General features: G+C 50.0%; 1 protein-coding gene across 1 annotated transcript in view; it reads left to right on the top strand.

Moving 5' to 3' along the window:
- The first annotated feature begins 14,566 nt into the window (after window positions 1-14,566).
- stk11ip (serine/threonine kinase 11 interacting protein) overlaps window positions 14,567-15,064 on the top strand; it is a 62,287-nt gene continuing 61,789 nt past the window's right edge. The window contains exon 1 of the mRNA XM_068034686.1: window positions 14,567-14,735. Within this exon, the coding sequence (XP_067890787.1) occupies window positions 14,568-14,735 (168 nt within the window). The 5' untranslated portion in view covers window position 14,567. The remainder of the gene's footprint in view (window positions 14,736-15,064) is intronic.

The raw sequence follows: 15,064 nt of genomic DNA, 5'->3' as shown, positions 1-15,064 counted from the left end.
CCACTGCAGGTGAGGGGGGGGGGGGGGAGATAGAGCCCACTGCAGGTAATGGGGGGGGGAGATAGAGCCCACTGCAGGTAATGGGGGGGGGAGATAGAGCCCACTGCAGGTAATGGGGGGGGGGGGGGGGGAGATAGAGCCCACTACAGGTAATGGGGGGGGGGGAGGGGGTGATAGAGCCCACTGCAGGTAATGGGGGGGGGGGAGGGGGAGATAGAGCCCACTGCAGGTAATGGGGGGGGGGGGAGGGGGGGGGGGGGAGATAGAGCCCACTGCAGGTAATGGGGGGGGAGATAGAGCCCACTGCAGGTAATGGGGGGGGGGGGGGGGGGGAGATAGAGCCCACTGCAGGTAATGGGGGGGGGGGGGAGATAGAGCCCACTGCAGGTAATGGGGGGGGGGGGGGGAGATAGAGCCCACTGCAGGTAATGGGGGGGGGGGGGGGGGGGAGGAGATAGAGCCCACTGCAGGTAATGGGGGGGGGGGGGAGATAGAGCCCACTGCAGGTAATGGGGGGGGGGGGGGGGGAGATAGAGCCCACTGCAGGTAATGGGGGGGGGGGGGGGGGGGGGGAGATAGAGCCCACTGCAGGTAATGGGGGGGGGGGGGGGGGGGGGGGAGATAGAGCCCACTGCAGGTAATGGGGGGGGGGGGGGGAGATAGAGCCCACTGCAGGTAATGGGGGGGGGGGGGGGGAGATAGAGCCCACTGCAGGTAATGGGGGGGGGGGGGGGAGATAGAGCCCACTGCAGGTAATGGGGGGGGGGGGGGGGGAGATAGAGCCCACTGCAGGTAATGGGGGGGGGGGGGGGAGATAGAGCCCACTGCAGGTAATGGGGGGGGGGGGGGGGGAGATAGAGCCCACTGCAGGTAATGTACTGCAGGTAATGGGGGGGGGGGGGGGGGGAGATAGAGCCCACTGCAGGTAATGGGGGGGGGGGGGAGATAGAGCCCACTGCAGGTAATGGGGGGGGGGGGAGATAGAGCCCACTGCAGGTAATGGATGGGGGGGGGGGGGGGGATAGAGCCCACTGCAGGTAATGGGATGGGGGGGGGGGGGAGATAGAGCCCACTGCAGGTAATGGGATGGGGGGGGGGGGGGGAGATAGAGGCCCACTGCAGGTAATGGGATGGGGGGGGGGGGGGGAGATAGAGCCCACTGCAGGTAATGGGATGGGGGGGGGGGGGGGGAGATAGAGCCCACTGCAGGTAATGGGATGGGGGGGGGAGGGGGGAGATAGAGCCCACTGCAGGTAATGGGATGGGGGGGGGGCGGGGGGAGATAGAGCCCACTGCAGGTAATGGGATGGGGGGGGGGGGGGGAGATAGAGCCCACTGCAGGTAATGGGATGGGGGGGGGAGGATAGAGCCCACTGCAGGTAATGGGATGGGGGGGGGGGGGGGGGGGGGAGATAGAGCCCGCTGCAGGTAATGGGATGGGGGGTGGGGTGGGGGGTAAGATAGAGCCCGCTGCAGGTAATGGATGGGGGGGGGGGGGGGTGGGGGTTAAGATAGAGCCCGCTGCAGGTAATGGGATGGGGGGGGGGGGTGGGGGAAGATAGAGCCCGCTGCAGGTAATGGGGTGGGGGGGAAGATAGAGCCACTGCAGGTAATGGGGTGGGGGGGGGGAAGATAGATAGAGCCCACTGCAGGTAATGGGGGGGGGGGGGGGGGGAGATAGAGCCCACTGCAGGTAATGGGGGGGGGGGGGGGGAGATAGAGCCCACTGCAGGTAATGGGGGGGGGGGGGGGGGGAGATAGAGCCCACTGCAGGTAATGGGGGGGGGGGGGGGGGGAGATAGAGCCCACTGCAGGTAATGGGGGGGGGGGGGGGGGAGATAGAGCCCAACTGCAGGTAATGGGGGGGGGGGGGGGAGAGATAGAGCCCACTGCAGGTAATGGGATGGGGGGGGGGGTGGGGGGTAAGATAGAGCCCGCTGCAGGTAATGGGATGGGGGGGGGGGGGGTGGGGGAAGATAGAGCCCGCTGCAGGTAATGGGGTGGGGGGAAGATAGAGCCCACTGCAGGTAATGGGGTGGGGGGGGGAAGATAGATAGAGCCCACTGCAGGTCATGGATGGGGGGGGGGGTGGGGGGGAGATAGAGCCCACTGCAGGTAATGGGATGGGGGGTGGGGGGGAGATAGAGCCCACTGCAGGTAATGGGGTGGGGGGGGGAGATAGAGCCCACTGCAGGTAATGGGATGGGGGGTGGGGGGGGAGATAGAGCCCACTGCAGGTAATGGGATGGGGGGAGGGGGGGGAGATAGAGCCCACTGCAGGTAATGGGATGGGGGGGGCGGTGGGGGGGAAGATAGAGCCCACTGCAGGTAATGGGATGTGGGGGGGGGGGAAGTTAGAGCCCACTGCAGGTAATGGGATGGGGGGGGGAAGATAGAGCCCACTGCAGGTAATGGGATGGGGGGGTGGGTGGGGGGGAAGATAGAGCCCACTGCAGGTAATGGGATGGGGGGGGGGGGGTGGGGGTGAAGATAGAGCCCACTGCAGGTAATGGGATGGGGGGGGGTGGTGGGGGGGGAAGATAGAGCCCACTGCAGGTAATGGGATGGGGGGGGGGCGGTGGGGGGGAAGATAGAGCCCACTGCAGGTAATGGGATGGGGGGGGCGGGTGGGGGGGGAAGATAGAGCCCACAGCAGGTAATGTGGTGGGGTGGGGGGTGGAAAGATGGAGCCCACTGCAGGTAATGTGGGCGGGTGTGTGCAGGGGGAAGATAGAGCCCACTGCAGGTAGCTGATGGTTCTCTGGTTTAAATTCTATATCGATCAAGGATTGGCATTGAGTTTAAAGGTTTAGCAATGTGATGTATTTGTGTATAATTTTTTTTTATTCCTTCTGTGTGTGAGCGAAAAAGTATTGCAATGCTGGAGATAGGTAATGTGATCTGTTAGCTTGGAGAATTGCTGTTGCCCATTTCCTAACTCGCACCCATACATCTATCACGCCTGTGCTCCCTGTCTGTCATTGGCTCCCAGTCCAGCAACACTTTTTAAAAAAGATTCTTGTTCTTCGAGTCATAGAGTTTTACAGCACAGAAACAGGCCCTTCGGCCCAAAGCGCCTGCACCAGCCATCAAGCATCCGTCCTAACTAATCCCATTTCTTTGCACTTGGTCCGTTGCCCTGTATGCTATGGTGTTTCATGTGCTCATCTAAATACTTCTTAAATGTTGAGAGGGTTCCTGCCTCAACAACCTCTTCAGGCAGTGTGTTCCAGATTCCAACCACCCTCTGGGTGAAAAAATTCTTCATCGACTCCCCTCTAAACCTCCTGCCCATTATCTTAAATCTATGGTTAGTTATTGACCCCTCCGCTAAGAGGAAAAGTTTCTTCCTATCTATCCTATCAATGCCCCTCATAATTTTGTAAACCTCAATCAGGTCCCCCCTCAGCCTTCTCTGCTCCAAGGATAACAATCCCAGCCTTTCCAGTCTATCTTCATAACTGAAATTCTCCAGCCCAGGCAACATCCTGGTGAATCTCCTCTGCACCCTCTCCAGTGCAATCACATCCTTCCTATAGTGTGGTGACCAGAACTGTACACAGTATTCCAGCTGTGGCCTAACTAGTGTTTTATACAGCTCCATCATAACCTCCTGGCTCTTATACTCTATGCCTCAGCCAATAAAGGCAGGTATGCCTTCCTAACCACCTTATCTACCTGTGCTGCTGCCTTCAGTGATCTATGGACAAGCACCCCAAGGTCCCTCTGACCCTCTGTACTCCCTAGGGTCTTACCACTTGTCTGGCTTCATTCTAGGATTAAGTCCAGTACTACCCCTCCTCTTGTAGGACTCTCCACGTGCTGACTCAAAAAGCTCTCCTGAATGCACTTGAAGAATTTTGCCCCCTTTAACATTTTTGCACTAATGCTATCCCCTCTAATATAGGGGAAGTTGAAATCCCCTACTATTATTACCCTATTATTATTGCACCTCTCTGAGATTTTCTTGTTTTCTGATCCCTCCATGACCTCACCCCTCCCGATCTCTGTAATCTCCGCCAACTCTACAACTCTGGGATAATCTGCATTTCTACAATTCTGTCCTCTGCAACATCCCCTGAACAACATTCAGGCTTGGGCCGTTAAGTGGCAAGTAACATTTGTGCCACACAAGTGCCAGGCAATGACCACCTCCAACAAGAGAGAATCTAACCATCTCCCTTTGACATTCAATGGCATTACCATCACAGAATCCCCACTATCAACATCCTGGGGGTTGCCATTGACCAGAAACTGAACTGGAGTAGCCATTTAAATACTGTGGCCACAAGAGCAGGTCAGGGATTGGGAATTCTGTGGCGAGCAACTCACTTCCTGGCTCCCCAAAGCCTGTCCACCATCTACAAGGCACAAGTCAGGGTGAGTGCAGCTTAAACAACACTCTCAATTCTCGACACCATCCAGGACAAAGCAGCCTGCTTGATCTGCACCCCACCCACCACATTCAACATTCACTCCTTCCACCACCAACGCACAGTGGCAGCCGTGTGTACCATCTACATGATGCACTGCAGCAACTCACCAAGGCTCCGTCGACAGCACCTTCCAAATTTTCAACCTCTATCTCCTAGAAGAACAAGGGCAGCAAATGAATGGGAACACCACCTGCAAGTTCCCCTCCAAGTCACACACCATCCTGACTTGGAATTATATTGCCGTTCCTTCACTGTCTCTGGGTCAAAAACCTGGAACTCCTTCCCTGACAGCACAGTGGGTGTACCCGCACCACATGGACTGCAGCGGTTCAAGAAGGCGGCTCCACCACCACCACCACCTCATGGGTAATTAGGGATGCGCAGCAAATGCTGGTCTTGCCAGTATTGCTCACATCCCATGAAAGGACAAAGAATTTTCCTCCATTGACAGTTCTGTCTTCAGCTGCCTGGGCTCTTCAGATCTTGAATTCCTTCCATAAACCTCTCGGTCATTTACAGCACAGAAGGAGGCCATTTGGCCCATCAAGTCCATGCTGACTCTCCATGGAGCTATGCAGTTAGTCCCATTCCCTGGCTCGATCCCTGTAGCCCTGCAAGTCTGTTTGTCAGGTGGCCATCCAGCGTCGCTTTGAAGTCATTGATCATCTCGTTCCTCCTTTAACTCGCTCCTTAAAACCTATCTCTTGACCATGCTTTTGGTCACCTGTTCTAATATCTCCTTATGTGGCTCAGTGTCAAAGATTTGTTTAACGCTCCTGTGAAGCACCTTGGGATGTTTACTGTGTTTTAAAGGTGTTAGATAAATGCAGGTTATTGCTGTACTGCTGTCTAGCTATGGTCGGGTGTTGTGCTGAGGTGTGAGCTATGAAGCTGATGCAGGCCTGTTACAAAATATTTATTATTGGTGCTTCTGGAATGAGTATGTTGCTGTTTTTTCACGTGAATTATCAGTGATCTTCCGATGAGAGAACCAGGTCTGATGACGAACCAGTGTTTCTGAGTGGAAACTAAGAACTCAGAGTTCAGTCTGTGCAGTTAGTCATTTCAGAAGATAGCTTCAGTGCCTAGAATTGGGAGGAGAAAATGCCAGTCAGGGTTCCTGCTCCTGATCCAATCAATTTACATAGTCCTACATAGGGATTTACAGCACAGAAACAGGCCGTTCAGCACAACTGGTCTGTCTTTATAATCCACATGAATCTCCACCCACCCTACTCGTCTAGCCATAAGTCTATTCCTTACTCCCTCATACGTTTATCTACTTTCTGCGTGAATGTATTTCTGCTTCCCTGTGGCAGCGCGTTCCACACTTGCCTACTCTCTGGCTAAAGAGATTTCTCCTAAATTCTCTATTGGATTTATTAGTGACTCTTCCATTTTTATAGCCCCTAGTTCTGGTCTCCGCCACCCCCCCCCCCCCCCCCCCCCCCCCACAGTGGAACTATCTCTATGTCTACCCGATCAACCCCAGTCTTAATCTTGAGATAGAGAATATGACGAAACAAAAAAAGAGGATGTGTGATGTGCGTCAGGTGAGTTTTTCAAGTGAGAACCAGGTCAAATAAAATAAGTTGAGAGGGGAAGTGAAAAGGAAAATAAGACTGGCAAAGAGAGGATGTGAATAGCATGGAGGCATAAATTGGAACCCAAAAATCTTCCACCAGCATGTCAATAGTAAGAGGGTCGTAAGAGGCGGGGTGGAGTCTATTATGGACAAACAGGGTGATGCATGCTAAGAGGCACAAGGCTAGAATATTGAATGAGTACTTTGTACCGGTGTTTACTAAGGAAGAGGATGCTGACAAAATATCAGTAGAAGTGGAGATGGTGGAGGTAATAGATTGGGTGAAAATTGAGAGGCAGGATGTCGCTGGGTCAAAATCCTGGAACTCCCTTCCTAACAGCACTGTGGGTGTACCTACCCCAAATGGACTGCAGTGGTTCAAGAAGGCAGCTCACCACCACCTTCTCAAGGGCAATTAGGGATGGGCAATAAATGCTGGCCTGGCCAGTGACGCCCACATCCCATGAATGAATAAAAAAAAAAAGGCTGACTATGCTTTAGAGTGGATAAGTGACCTGGTCCAGAGGGCTTGCAACCCAGGTTGCTAAAGGAAGTGGGGATGGAGATAGTGCAAGGGCTCACCATAATCTTTCAATCTTCCCTAGATATGGGGGCGAGGATTGGAAAGTGGCAAATGTGACGCTGTTATTCAAGAAAGGGGAAAAAAATCAACACACGCTTGGAGAGGTTCAAGTTAATTAAGGAGAGTCAGCGTAGATTTGTAAAAGGAAGATCGTGCTTGACTAATTGAACATTTTGGAGAAGTAACAGAGAATGTTGGTGGAGCGAATGCAATGGATGTTGTCTAAATAAAGAAGTGTTTGACAAAGTACTACATAAAAGGCTGGTTAACAAAATTGAGGCTCATGGAATAGGAGGGTCAGTGTCCAATTGGATAAAAACAATTGGCTTAAGAACAGAAAAAGGCGAGTCATGGTAAATAAAAATAAGAAATGCTGGAAATACTCAGCAGGTCTGGCCGCATCTGTGGAGAGAGAAGCAGAGTTAATGTTTCAGGTCAGTGACCCTTCATCAGAACTGACATATTAAAATGGTAAAATATTTTAAGCAAGTAGGGCGGGGGTGGGGTGGAGCAAGAGATAACAAAGGAGAAGGTGTTGATAGGACAAGGTCACAGAGTAACTGACCAGAAGGTCTTGGAACAAAGGCAAACGGTATATTAATGGTGTGCTGAAAGACAAAGCGTTAGTACAGAGAGGGTGTGAATAGACCGTAAAGCACAAAGCACTCCAAGTACAAACATTTTTAAAAAAAATTTTAGAAAAAAAGAAAAAGTAACGAAACGTACTAAGTGGGGGGTGGGGAGGGGCCCGTCATGCTGTGAAATTATTGAACTCAATGTTCAGTCCGGCCGGCTGTAGTGTGCCTAAATGGGAAATGAGATGCTGTTCCTCGAGCTTGTGTTGATGTTCGCTGGAACACTGCAGCAATCCCAGGATATTAGAGCCGGGGGGGGTGTGGGGGGAGTGTTGAAATGGCAAGCAATCGGAAGCTTGGGGTCATGCTTACGGACTGAGCAGCGGCGTTCCGCAAAGCGGTCACTCAATGTAGAGGAGACCACATTGTGAGCAGTGAATACAGTATACTACATTGAAAGAAGTACAAGTAAATTGCTGCTTCACCTGAAAAGAGTGTTTGGGGCCTTGGATAGTGAGGAGAGAGGAGGTAAATGGGCAGGTATTACACCTCCTGCGATTGAAGGGGAAGGTGCCCGTGGGAAGGGGATGAGGGTAATGGAGGAGTGGACGAGGGTGTCACGGAGAGAACGATCCCTTTGGAATGCTGACGGGAAGGGAGGGGAAGATGCGTTTGGTAGTGGCATCACGCTGGATGTGGCGGAGGATGATCCTTTGGATCTGGAGGCTGGTGGGGTAGAAAGTGAGGACAAGGGGAACCCTGTCGCAGTTCTGGGAGGGAGGGGAAGGGGTGATGGTAGAGGTGCGGGAAATGGGCCGGACGCGGTTGAGGACCCTGTCAACCACAGTGGGGGGGAATCCTCAGTTGAGGAAAAAGGAAGACATATCAGAAGCACTGCCATGGAAGGTTGCATCATCAGAGCAGATGCGTCGGAGACGGAGAAACTGGGAGAATGGAATGGAGTCCTTACAGGAGGCAGGGTGTGAAGAAGTGTAGTTGAGGTAGCTGTGTGGCTTATAATGAATATTAGTAGACAGCCTATCCCTAGAGATGGAGACAGAGAAGTCGAGGAAGGGAGTGTTGGAGATGGACCATGTGAAGGTGAGAGAAGGGTGGAAATTAGAAGCAAAGTTGCTCAGGTTTTCCAGTTCCGGCCGGGAGCAGGAAATGGCACCGATATAGTCATCAATGTACCGGAAAAAGAGTTGAGGGTGGGGGCCTGAGTAGGACTGGAACCAGAAATGTTCGACACATCCCACAAAAAGACGGGCATAGCTAGGACCCATGCGGGTACCCATAGCAACACCTTTTACTTGAAGGAAGTGAGTGGAGTTGAAGGAGAAGTTGTTCAATGTGAGAACAAGTTCAGCCAGGCGGAGGAGGGTGGTGGTGGATGGGGACTGGTTGGGCTTCTGGTCAAGGAAGAAGTGGAGAGCCCTCAAACCATCCTGGTGGGGGATGGAGGTTTAGAGGGAGTCATGGTAAATGGATGTTTTTCAGACTGGAGGATGGTAGCCAGTGATGTTCCTCAGGGTCAGTGCTAGGACCACTGCCGCCTTTGATGTATGTAAGTGACTTGGATCTTGGAACGTTTAACATTTTAAAATTTGCTTCTGATATAAAACTTGGAGGAGCGGCAGACAGTGAGGATGATACAAATTAGCTGCGACATGATATAAATAGGTTAGCAAAATGGGCAGGCAAGTGGAAAATGGGATTTAGTGCAGAGAAGTGTGAAGCGATGGAAGGATGTGAGGGCCCTTGAGAGGGTGCAGAGGAGATTTACTAGAATGGTTCCAGGGATGGAGGATTTTAGTTACAAGGTTAGGTTGGAGAAGCTGGGGTTCTCTTGAGAGCAAAGGAGATTGAGGGGAGATTTGATAGAGGTGTACAACATTATGATCGGCTTAGAAAATTAAGACAAAGACACACTGTTCCCATTAGCTGAGGTATAAGAACTCGGGACACAGATTTAAGGTTTTGGGCAAGAGACACGGAGGGGGGAGATGTGAGCAAGAACTTTTTTTTTGCACAGTGAGTGGTAATGACCTGGAACTCACTGTCTATGGGAGTGATGAAAGTGGAGTGGATTGAAGATTTCAAAAGGAAATGGGATGGGCACTTGAAGAAAATAAGCTTGCAGGGCTACGAGGACAGAGTGGGAGAATGGGACTGACTGGATTGCTCTGCAGAGAGCCAGCAAAGCCTTGACGGGCCAAATGGCCGCCTCCTGTGCCGTACATGAATCTGACTCTCTCTATCTAAGACTCAGATGGAAATCGGCGGACTTAGTGATGGCTCGAATATGTGGTCGGAAGCTGATCTCGGTGTCAAATATTACACCAAGATTGCAAACAGACTGGCTTAATCTCAGACTGATGCCAGGGAGTAGGATGGAGTCGGTAGCTAGGGAACAGAGTTTGGAGCAGGAACTGAAACAATAACAGTTTGTATTTATAGAGTGCCTTTAACGTAATAAAACTTCACACAATCGTTATAGAATAAAATATGACACCAAGCCACATGAGATATTTGGTCAGGAAATGCTGGAGAGTGGCTGGTATCTGTGAGACTGCCGTACAGTACAGTTAGTGCCTTCGGGAGAGGAGGAGGGGAAAGTTGGCTTGAGAAAATAAGTTGTAACTCTGCTGACCTGGAAGCTTCCTTTCCCCTCTCAAGTCCTACAGTATTGCACCCAATCCCAGTGTCCACCTCTCCCCGTCACTAATCCCTGCAGCCGGCTCAAACCCGGGAGCTTGGGGTATGCAGACAGCACGTATTGGCACGCAGGACAGTGCCAGTCGGGGAGACCGTCACTTGCATCATTTAAATGCATTTACCTGACTTTAGATGTTAGTTTTTATTCTTTCTGCAATCCTAACATTTGTATAGCACCTTTCACTGCCTATGGAACAGCCCAGCTGTTTGTGAAACCGTACCATCTGAATGGGGAAGTACCAGGGACCAGCAGGAAAGTATGTGTCAGACATGTGTAGCTTCAGAGGAACTAGGAGTCTGAAACTGAGTATGAGGAGCTATATTGGGGCAGTCCCCAGGGTATAACTCCTTGCAAGCAGGTGTGTGCAGAACTACTGTTTGAGCTGTTTATCATCTGTACTGTCAAGTAAGTGGATTTATTTTATTAGAATAATCTTTATCACCCGCCTGACCTCCGAAAGGTTCTGACTGTTATCTGTGTGTGGTCTCTTCACCCTCTGGTACCAAGTGACCATTCTTTATGGGAGTCTTTATAACTCAAAACAACTTTCATTTATATCGCATCCTTAACATAGTAAAACATCTGAAGATGTTCACAAGAATATTATCAGACAAAATTTGGCACCGAGCCACATGAGGTATTAGCAGGTGACTAAAAGCTAGGTCAAAGAGAAGTTTTAAGGAGCGTCTTAAAGGAGAGAGAGGTGGAGAGGTTTCGGGAGGGAATTTCAGAGTTTAGACCTTCAGCTGCGATGCATGGAGCGATGAAAATCAGGGATGCGCAAGAGGACAGAATTGGAGGAGCACAGAAATCTGAGTTGTAGGGCTGGCGGAGACTGCGGTGAATATTGCCAGGCTGCTTGGCCAGAGGAAGCATCACGTTTGAACCCAATTCCATTCTTGCCTCTTCCCACTGGAATGATTGGGTAGTGATGAGTAAGGCTGACAGAACCTCCCTAACCAAATTTACTAAGGTTATTTGGTGTCCCAGCTTGAAACACTTTGACTGAAGATTAACCATGATCTAGAAAGAAAAACTTGCATCTCTATAGCAGCTTTCATGACCTTTGGACGTTCCAAAGTGCTTTACAGCCAATGAAGTACTGTTGTTCATTTTGGTCGTAAAAATAGAAAAGCAGAATATTTTTTAAAAGGTGTTCAACTGGTAATTGTTGTTCAGAGAGACTTGGGGGAACTCGTGCAAGGAACGCACAAAGTTAACATGCAGGTGCAGCAGGCTATTAGGAAGGCAAGTGGCATGTTGGCCTTTATTGCAAGGGGATTGTACAAGAATAAAGAAGTCTTGGTGAAATTGTGCCTGGCTTTGCTGAGACCGCACCTGGAATACTGTGTGCAGTTTTGGTCTCCACATTTAAGAAAGAATATACTTGTACTGGAGGCAGTGCACTGAAGATTTACTAAATTGGTCCCAGGGATGAGGGGGTTGTCCTATAATGAGAGGCTGAGTAAATTGGGCCTATATTCTCTGGAGTTTAGAAGAATGAGAGGCAATCTAATTAAAACATACAAAATTCTGAAAGGGCTTGATAGGGTAGAAGCTGAAGATTGTTCCCACTGGTCAGGGAATCTAGAACACGGGGACACAGTCTCAGGATAAGAGGCTGATCATTTAGGACTCAGATGAGAAATTACTGCACTCAAAGGGTTGTGAATCTTTGGCATTCTCTACCCCAGAGGGCTGTGGATGTTCCATCATTGAATATATTTAAGGCTGGGATAGATAGATTTCTGGTCTCGCAGGGAATCAAGGGATATGGGGAGTGGGCAGGAAAGTGGAATTGAAGCCCAAGATCAGCCGTGATCGTATTGAATGCTGGAGCAGGCTCGATGGGCTATATCGTCCACTTCTCCTATTTCTTGTGTTGTAATGTAGGAAACACAGCAGCCAATTTGCACACAGCAAGCTCCCACAAACAGCAATGTGAGAATGACCCAGATCAGTTTCTGGTGATGTTTCTTGAGGGATAAATATTACCCAGGACACTGGGGGGAACTCCCCTGCTCTTCATTGAAATAGTACCATGGGATCTTTTGCATCCACCTGAGAGCCGACGGGGCCTCGGTTTAACGTCTCATCTGAAAGACGGCACCTCCAGCAGTGCTGCACTCCCTCAGTATTGCACTGGGACTGGTAGCCTGGATTTCCTCTTTGTCCATATCTCTTGAATGGGCCTTGAACCCACAACCTTCTGACTCCAGTAAGAGTGCTATCCACTGAGCTTTGACTGACTTGGCCACTTGAATGGTGGAATGGGTTTGAGGAGCTGAATGGCCTACTCCTGTTCCTATGAGCACAGACTATGGAAGGAGGCTCACCACCATGCTGGGCAGTACTTTTGCTTGCTGAGCCCTCAGGAGAGGTAATTTGTGTTGTCAGTACTGTGTAGATTGGGTTGCATCTCTCTTAAGTAAAGACATGGTGTCGCCTGTGAATGGTTAATGAGACCTAGTTTGGCCTAGGATTAAAGGTTAACTTTGCTGTTTTTATGCAGAGAGGTGGCCTTTTCCTCCGAGCTGAAAGGACGGTGAGATTAAATTGCCGGCCGGGAGCTGTCCTTTGCTAAAGTGTGGTTTCCAGCTCTATTATGATGAGATGGTGGAAAAATTATAGCTGTAAATGGTGGGGTCTGTCCCTTTTAGTCTGGGTCAGAGGTTGTGCAGTGGAGTCCATTCAACCCTTTTATTTTAACGAGGACTTGGAACTGGAGCCAAGTTCCAAAAACCGCCAATTCACACTCTTTGACCCCAGTGAGAGCAGTGCTGCAACATTGTTGAGATTCCTTGTGTGTGTCTCCTGCTCTGTGTATACCCCAGAGTGGGTTTTGCATGTACAGTTTGTGGAATGTTTACATTTGTGATTGGGCTTTGTACAGTGACAGAGGTCAGGTGACTAGGAGAGCTGTTGAAATTGAGCTTCTGAGAGTCCAGTATGCAGGTTTTGCACTGCTACCTCTGGGTTACCTGACTCTCTCTCTTCTCAGAAATTGACATTTTCACCTCTGGGAGCTTCATTGCGAAAAAGTGGCATTTTGCTGGCAAATCGCAGTGCGTGAGATCAGTGTGGCTTTGCCAAGACACGTCGGCAAGTGTTAAGATGCATATTCATGGCAGACTTGACCTGGATGCTTAGGAATGCTGCACTTGCGTGGCTATTCTTGAGGTTGGGTAGCAGGGATATCGCAATTCAGATCAGCCTCATGCTCCCTTGATGTCAACATGTGTCGAAAATCAGGAAGAGTTTTGATAAAGTAAATAGAGAAACTGTTTCCAGTGCCAGAAGGGTCAGTAGCAGAGGACACAGATTTAAGGTAATTGACAAAAGAAACCGAGGCAAGGAGGGAAAAAAAAATTAAGCGGAGTTGTTGTGATCTGGAATGCGCTGTCTGAAAGGGCAGTGGAAGCAGATTCGATAGTAACTTTCAAAAGGATATTGGATAAATACTTGAAGGGGAAAAATTTACTGGACTATCAGAAAAGCGCAGGGCTAGTTGGGTGGCTCTACAAAAGAGCTGGCACAGGTATGATGGGCCAAATGGTCACTGGGCAGCAGTGATGCTAGCTGGTTTCCTTCCTTAATCTCCCCCCTGCCCCTACAAATCCATTCCCGAGTCTCAATGTTGTTTGACTGGATGGGGCAGTTGAGGTGTGAGCTCATGCGATTAAAACCTCCAGGGACATGACCAACCAGATTGGCAACTATAAACTTTGCATGGATCAGGGATCACATCTAAATGAAAGAAAGATTTGCATTTATATAGCACCTCTCTCAACTTCAGGACATCCCAAAAATCTAGGCTGATGCTCCAGTGCCATACTGGAACATTGTCAGTGTGTGTGCGTGCATGTCAGGCATTGACTCACTGAGCTTCAGAGACTCGTCTATTTCTAAAAAAAAGAAAGGATTGCATTTATATAGTGCCTTTAATGAGCTCAGTACATCCCAAAGTGTTTTACAACGAATTAAGTGCATTTCAGTGTAATCACTGTTGTGATGTAGGAAACACAGCAGCCAATTTGCGCACAGCAAGTTCCCACAAACAGCAATGTAATAATGACCAGATCATTATTTTTTTGTCATGTTTGCAGGATAAATATTGTCCTGCATACAGGGGAGAACTCCCCTGCTCTCTTCAATATAGCGGCCATGGAATTTTTGATCACCCGAGAGGGCAGAAAGGGCCTCGATTTAACATCTCAGGTGAAAGACGGCACCTCTGACAGTGCAGCGATCCCTCAGTACTGCACTGCGTCTAAAATAATGCGGCAGTAATCATCTCTCTCACATGATGTGAGGCATGTGCTGTTGGTCTGTGAACAATGGCTGATTAGACCGAGGTGGACTGTGATTGTTCTGATAAGGGGTGTCTTGAGCGGAGGTGGGAGTTTATGATATACTTAAATCTTCCGTGCTTCCTGCAAGAACTCGAGTGTGAAGATAACTGGTTTGTTCTCTTTCGACCATCCCACCCTACTCTGGAGGTGCGGATTTGCCTTGATTGGGCAGGTTAATTGTATTAGCAATCATGGGGCCTCTACTATGTACACTGGTGCTATTAACACCTGATAGGGCAGTGACTGCAGCCTCACTGTGAATTGAGGCATGCGAGTCTGCCCACACATACACTGAAACCCAGAGGAAACATCTGAGGATGTATCCGGTGAAGATGTACAGCCAGTATTTCAAACTGGCCTGGCGTCTGTTCACTCAGAAACCCCTGAAAGTGGCTTGGTTAGAAGAGACTGAAAGTGCTGAGCGGTACCCCAGTCAAAAGATTCGTCCTTGCAAAGCGGTTTACTCTGGCAGCCAGTATGCAGTTGTAAGTGTCTCTTGCTTGTTTGTTTTTGCTTGTAGCCTCTCGGTTTTGTTGGCTGGTACAGCTCAGAGCAGTGAGATGTTGACTGAGACAGATCTTTGGGGTGGGCTATTGTCCCATGAATTCTCTGTCTTGCCCCTTCCCCCAACTTTTTTAAAACTACAGCTCTTCAAAGCTTTAATTCAAGTTTGTTGGATGGCATTGAGATGAATTGAATTTCTCACACCCTCCCCTCCCCCTCCTGCCTTCCCAGTGTCTGTTGCACTGTGATGTCACAGCCTCCCTATCTCTGTAACCTCCTCCAGCCCTTTAACTTTGAGATCTCTGCGCTC

This window comes from Heterodontus francisci, chromosome 7 (genome assembly GCF_036365525.1).
Source record: "Heterodontus francisci isolate sHetFra1 chromosome 7, sHetFra1.hap1, whole genome shotgun sequence".
In the NCBI taxonomy this organism is placed as follows: domain Eukaryota; kingdom Metazoa; phylum Chordata; class Chondrichthyes; order Heterodontiformes; family Heterodontidae; genus Heterodontus; species Heterodontus francisci.
Note: the sequence above shows the minus strand (reverse complement) of the source record. Positions and strands in the feature narration are given on the sequence as shown.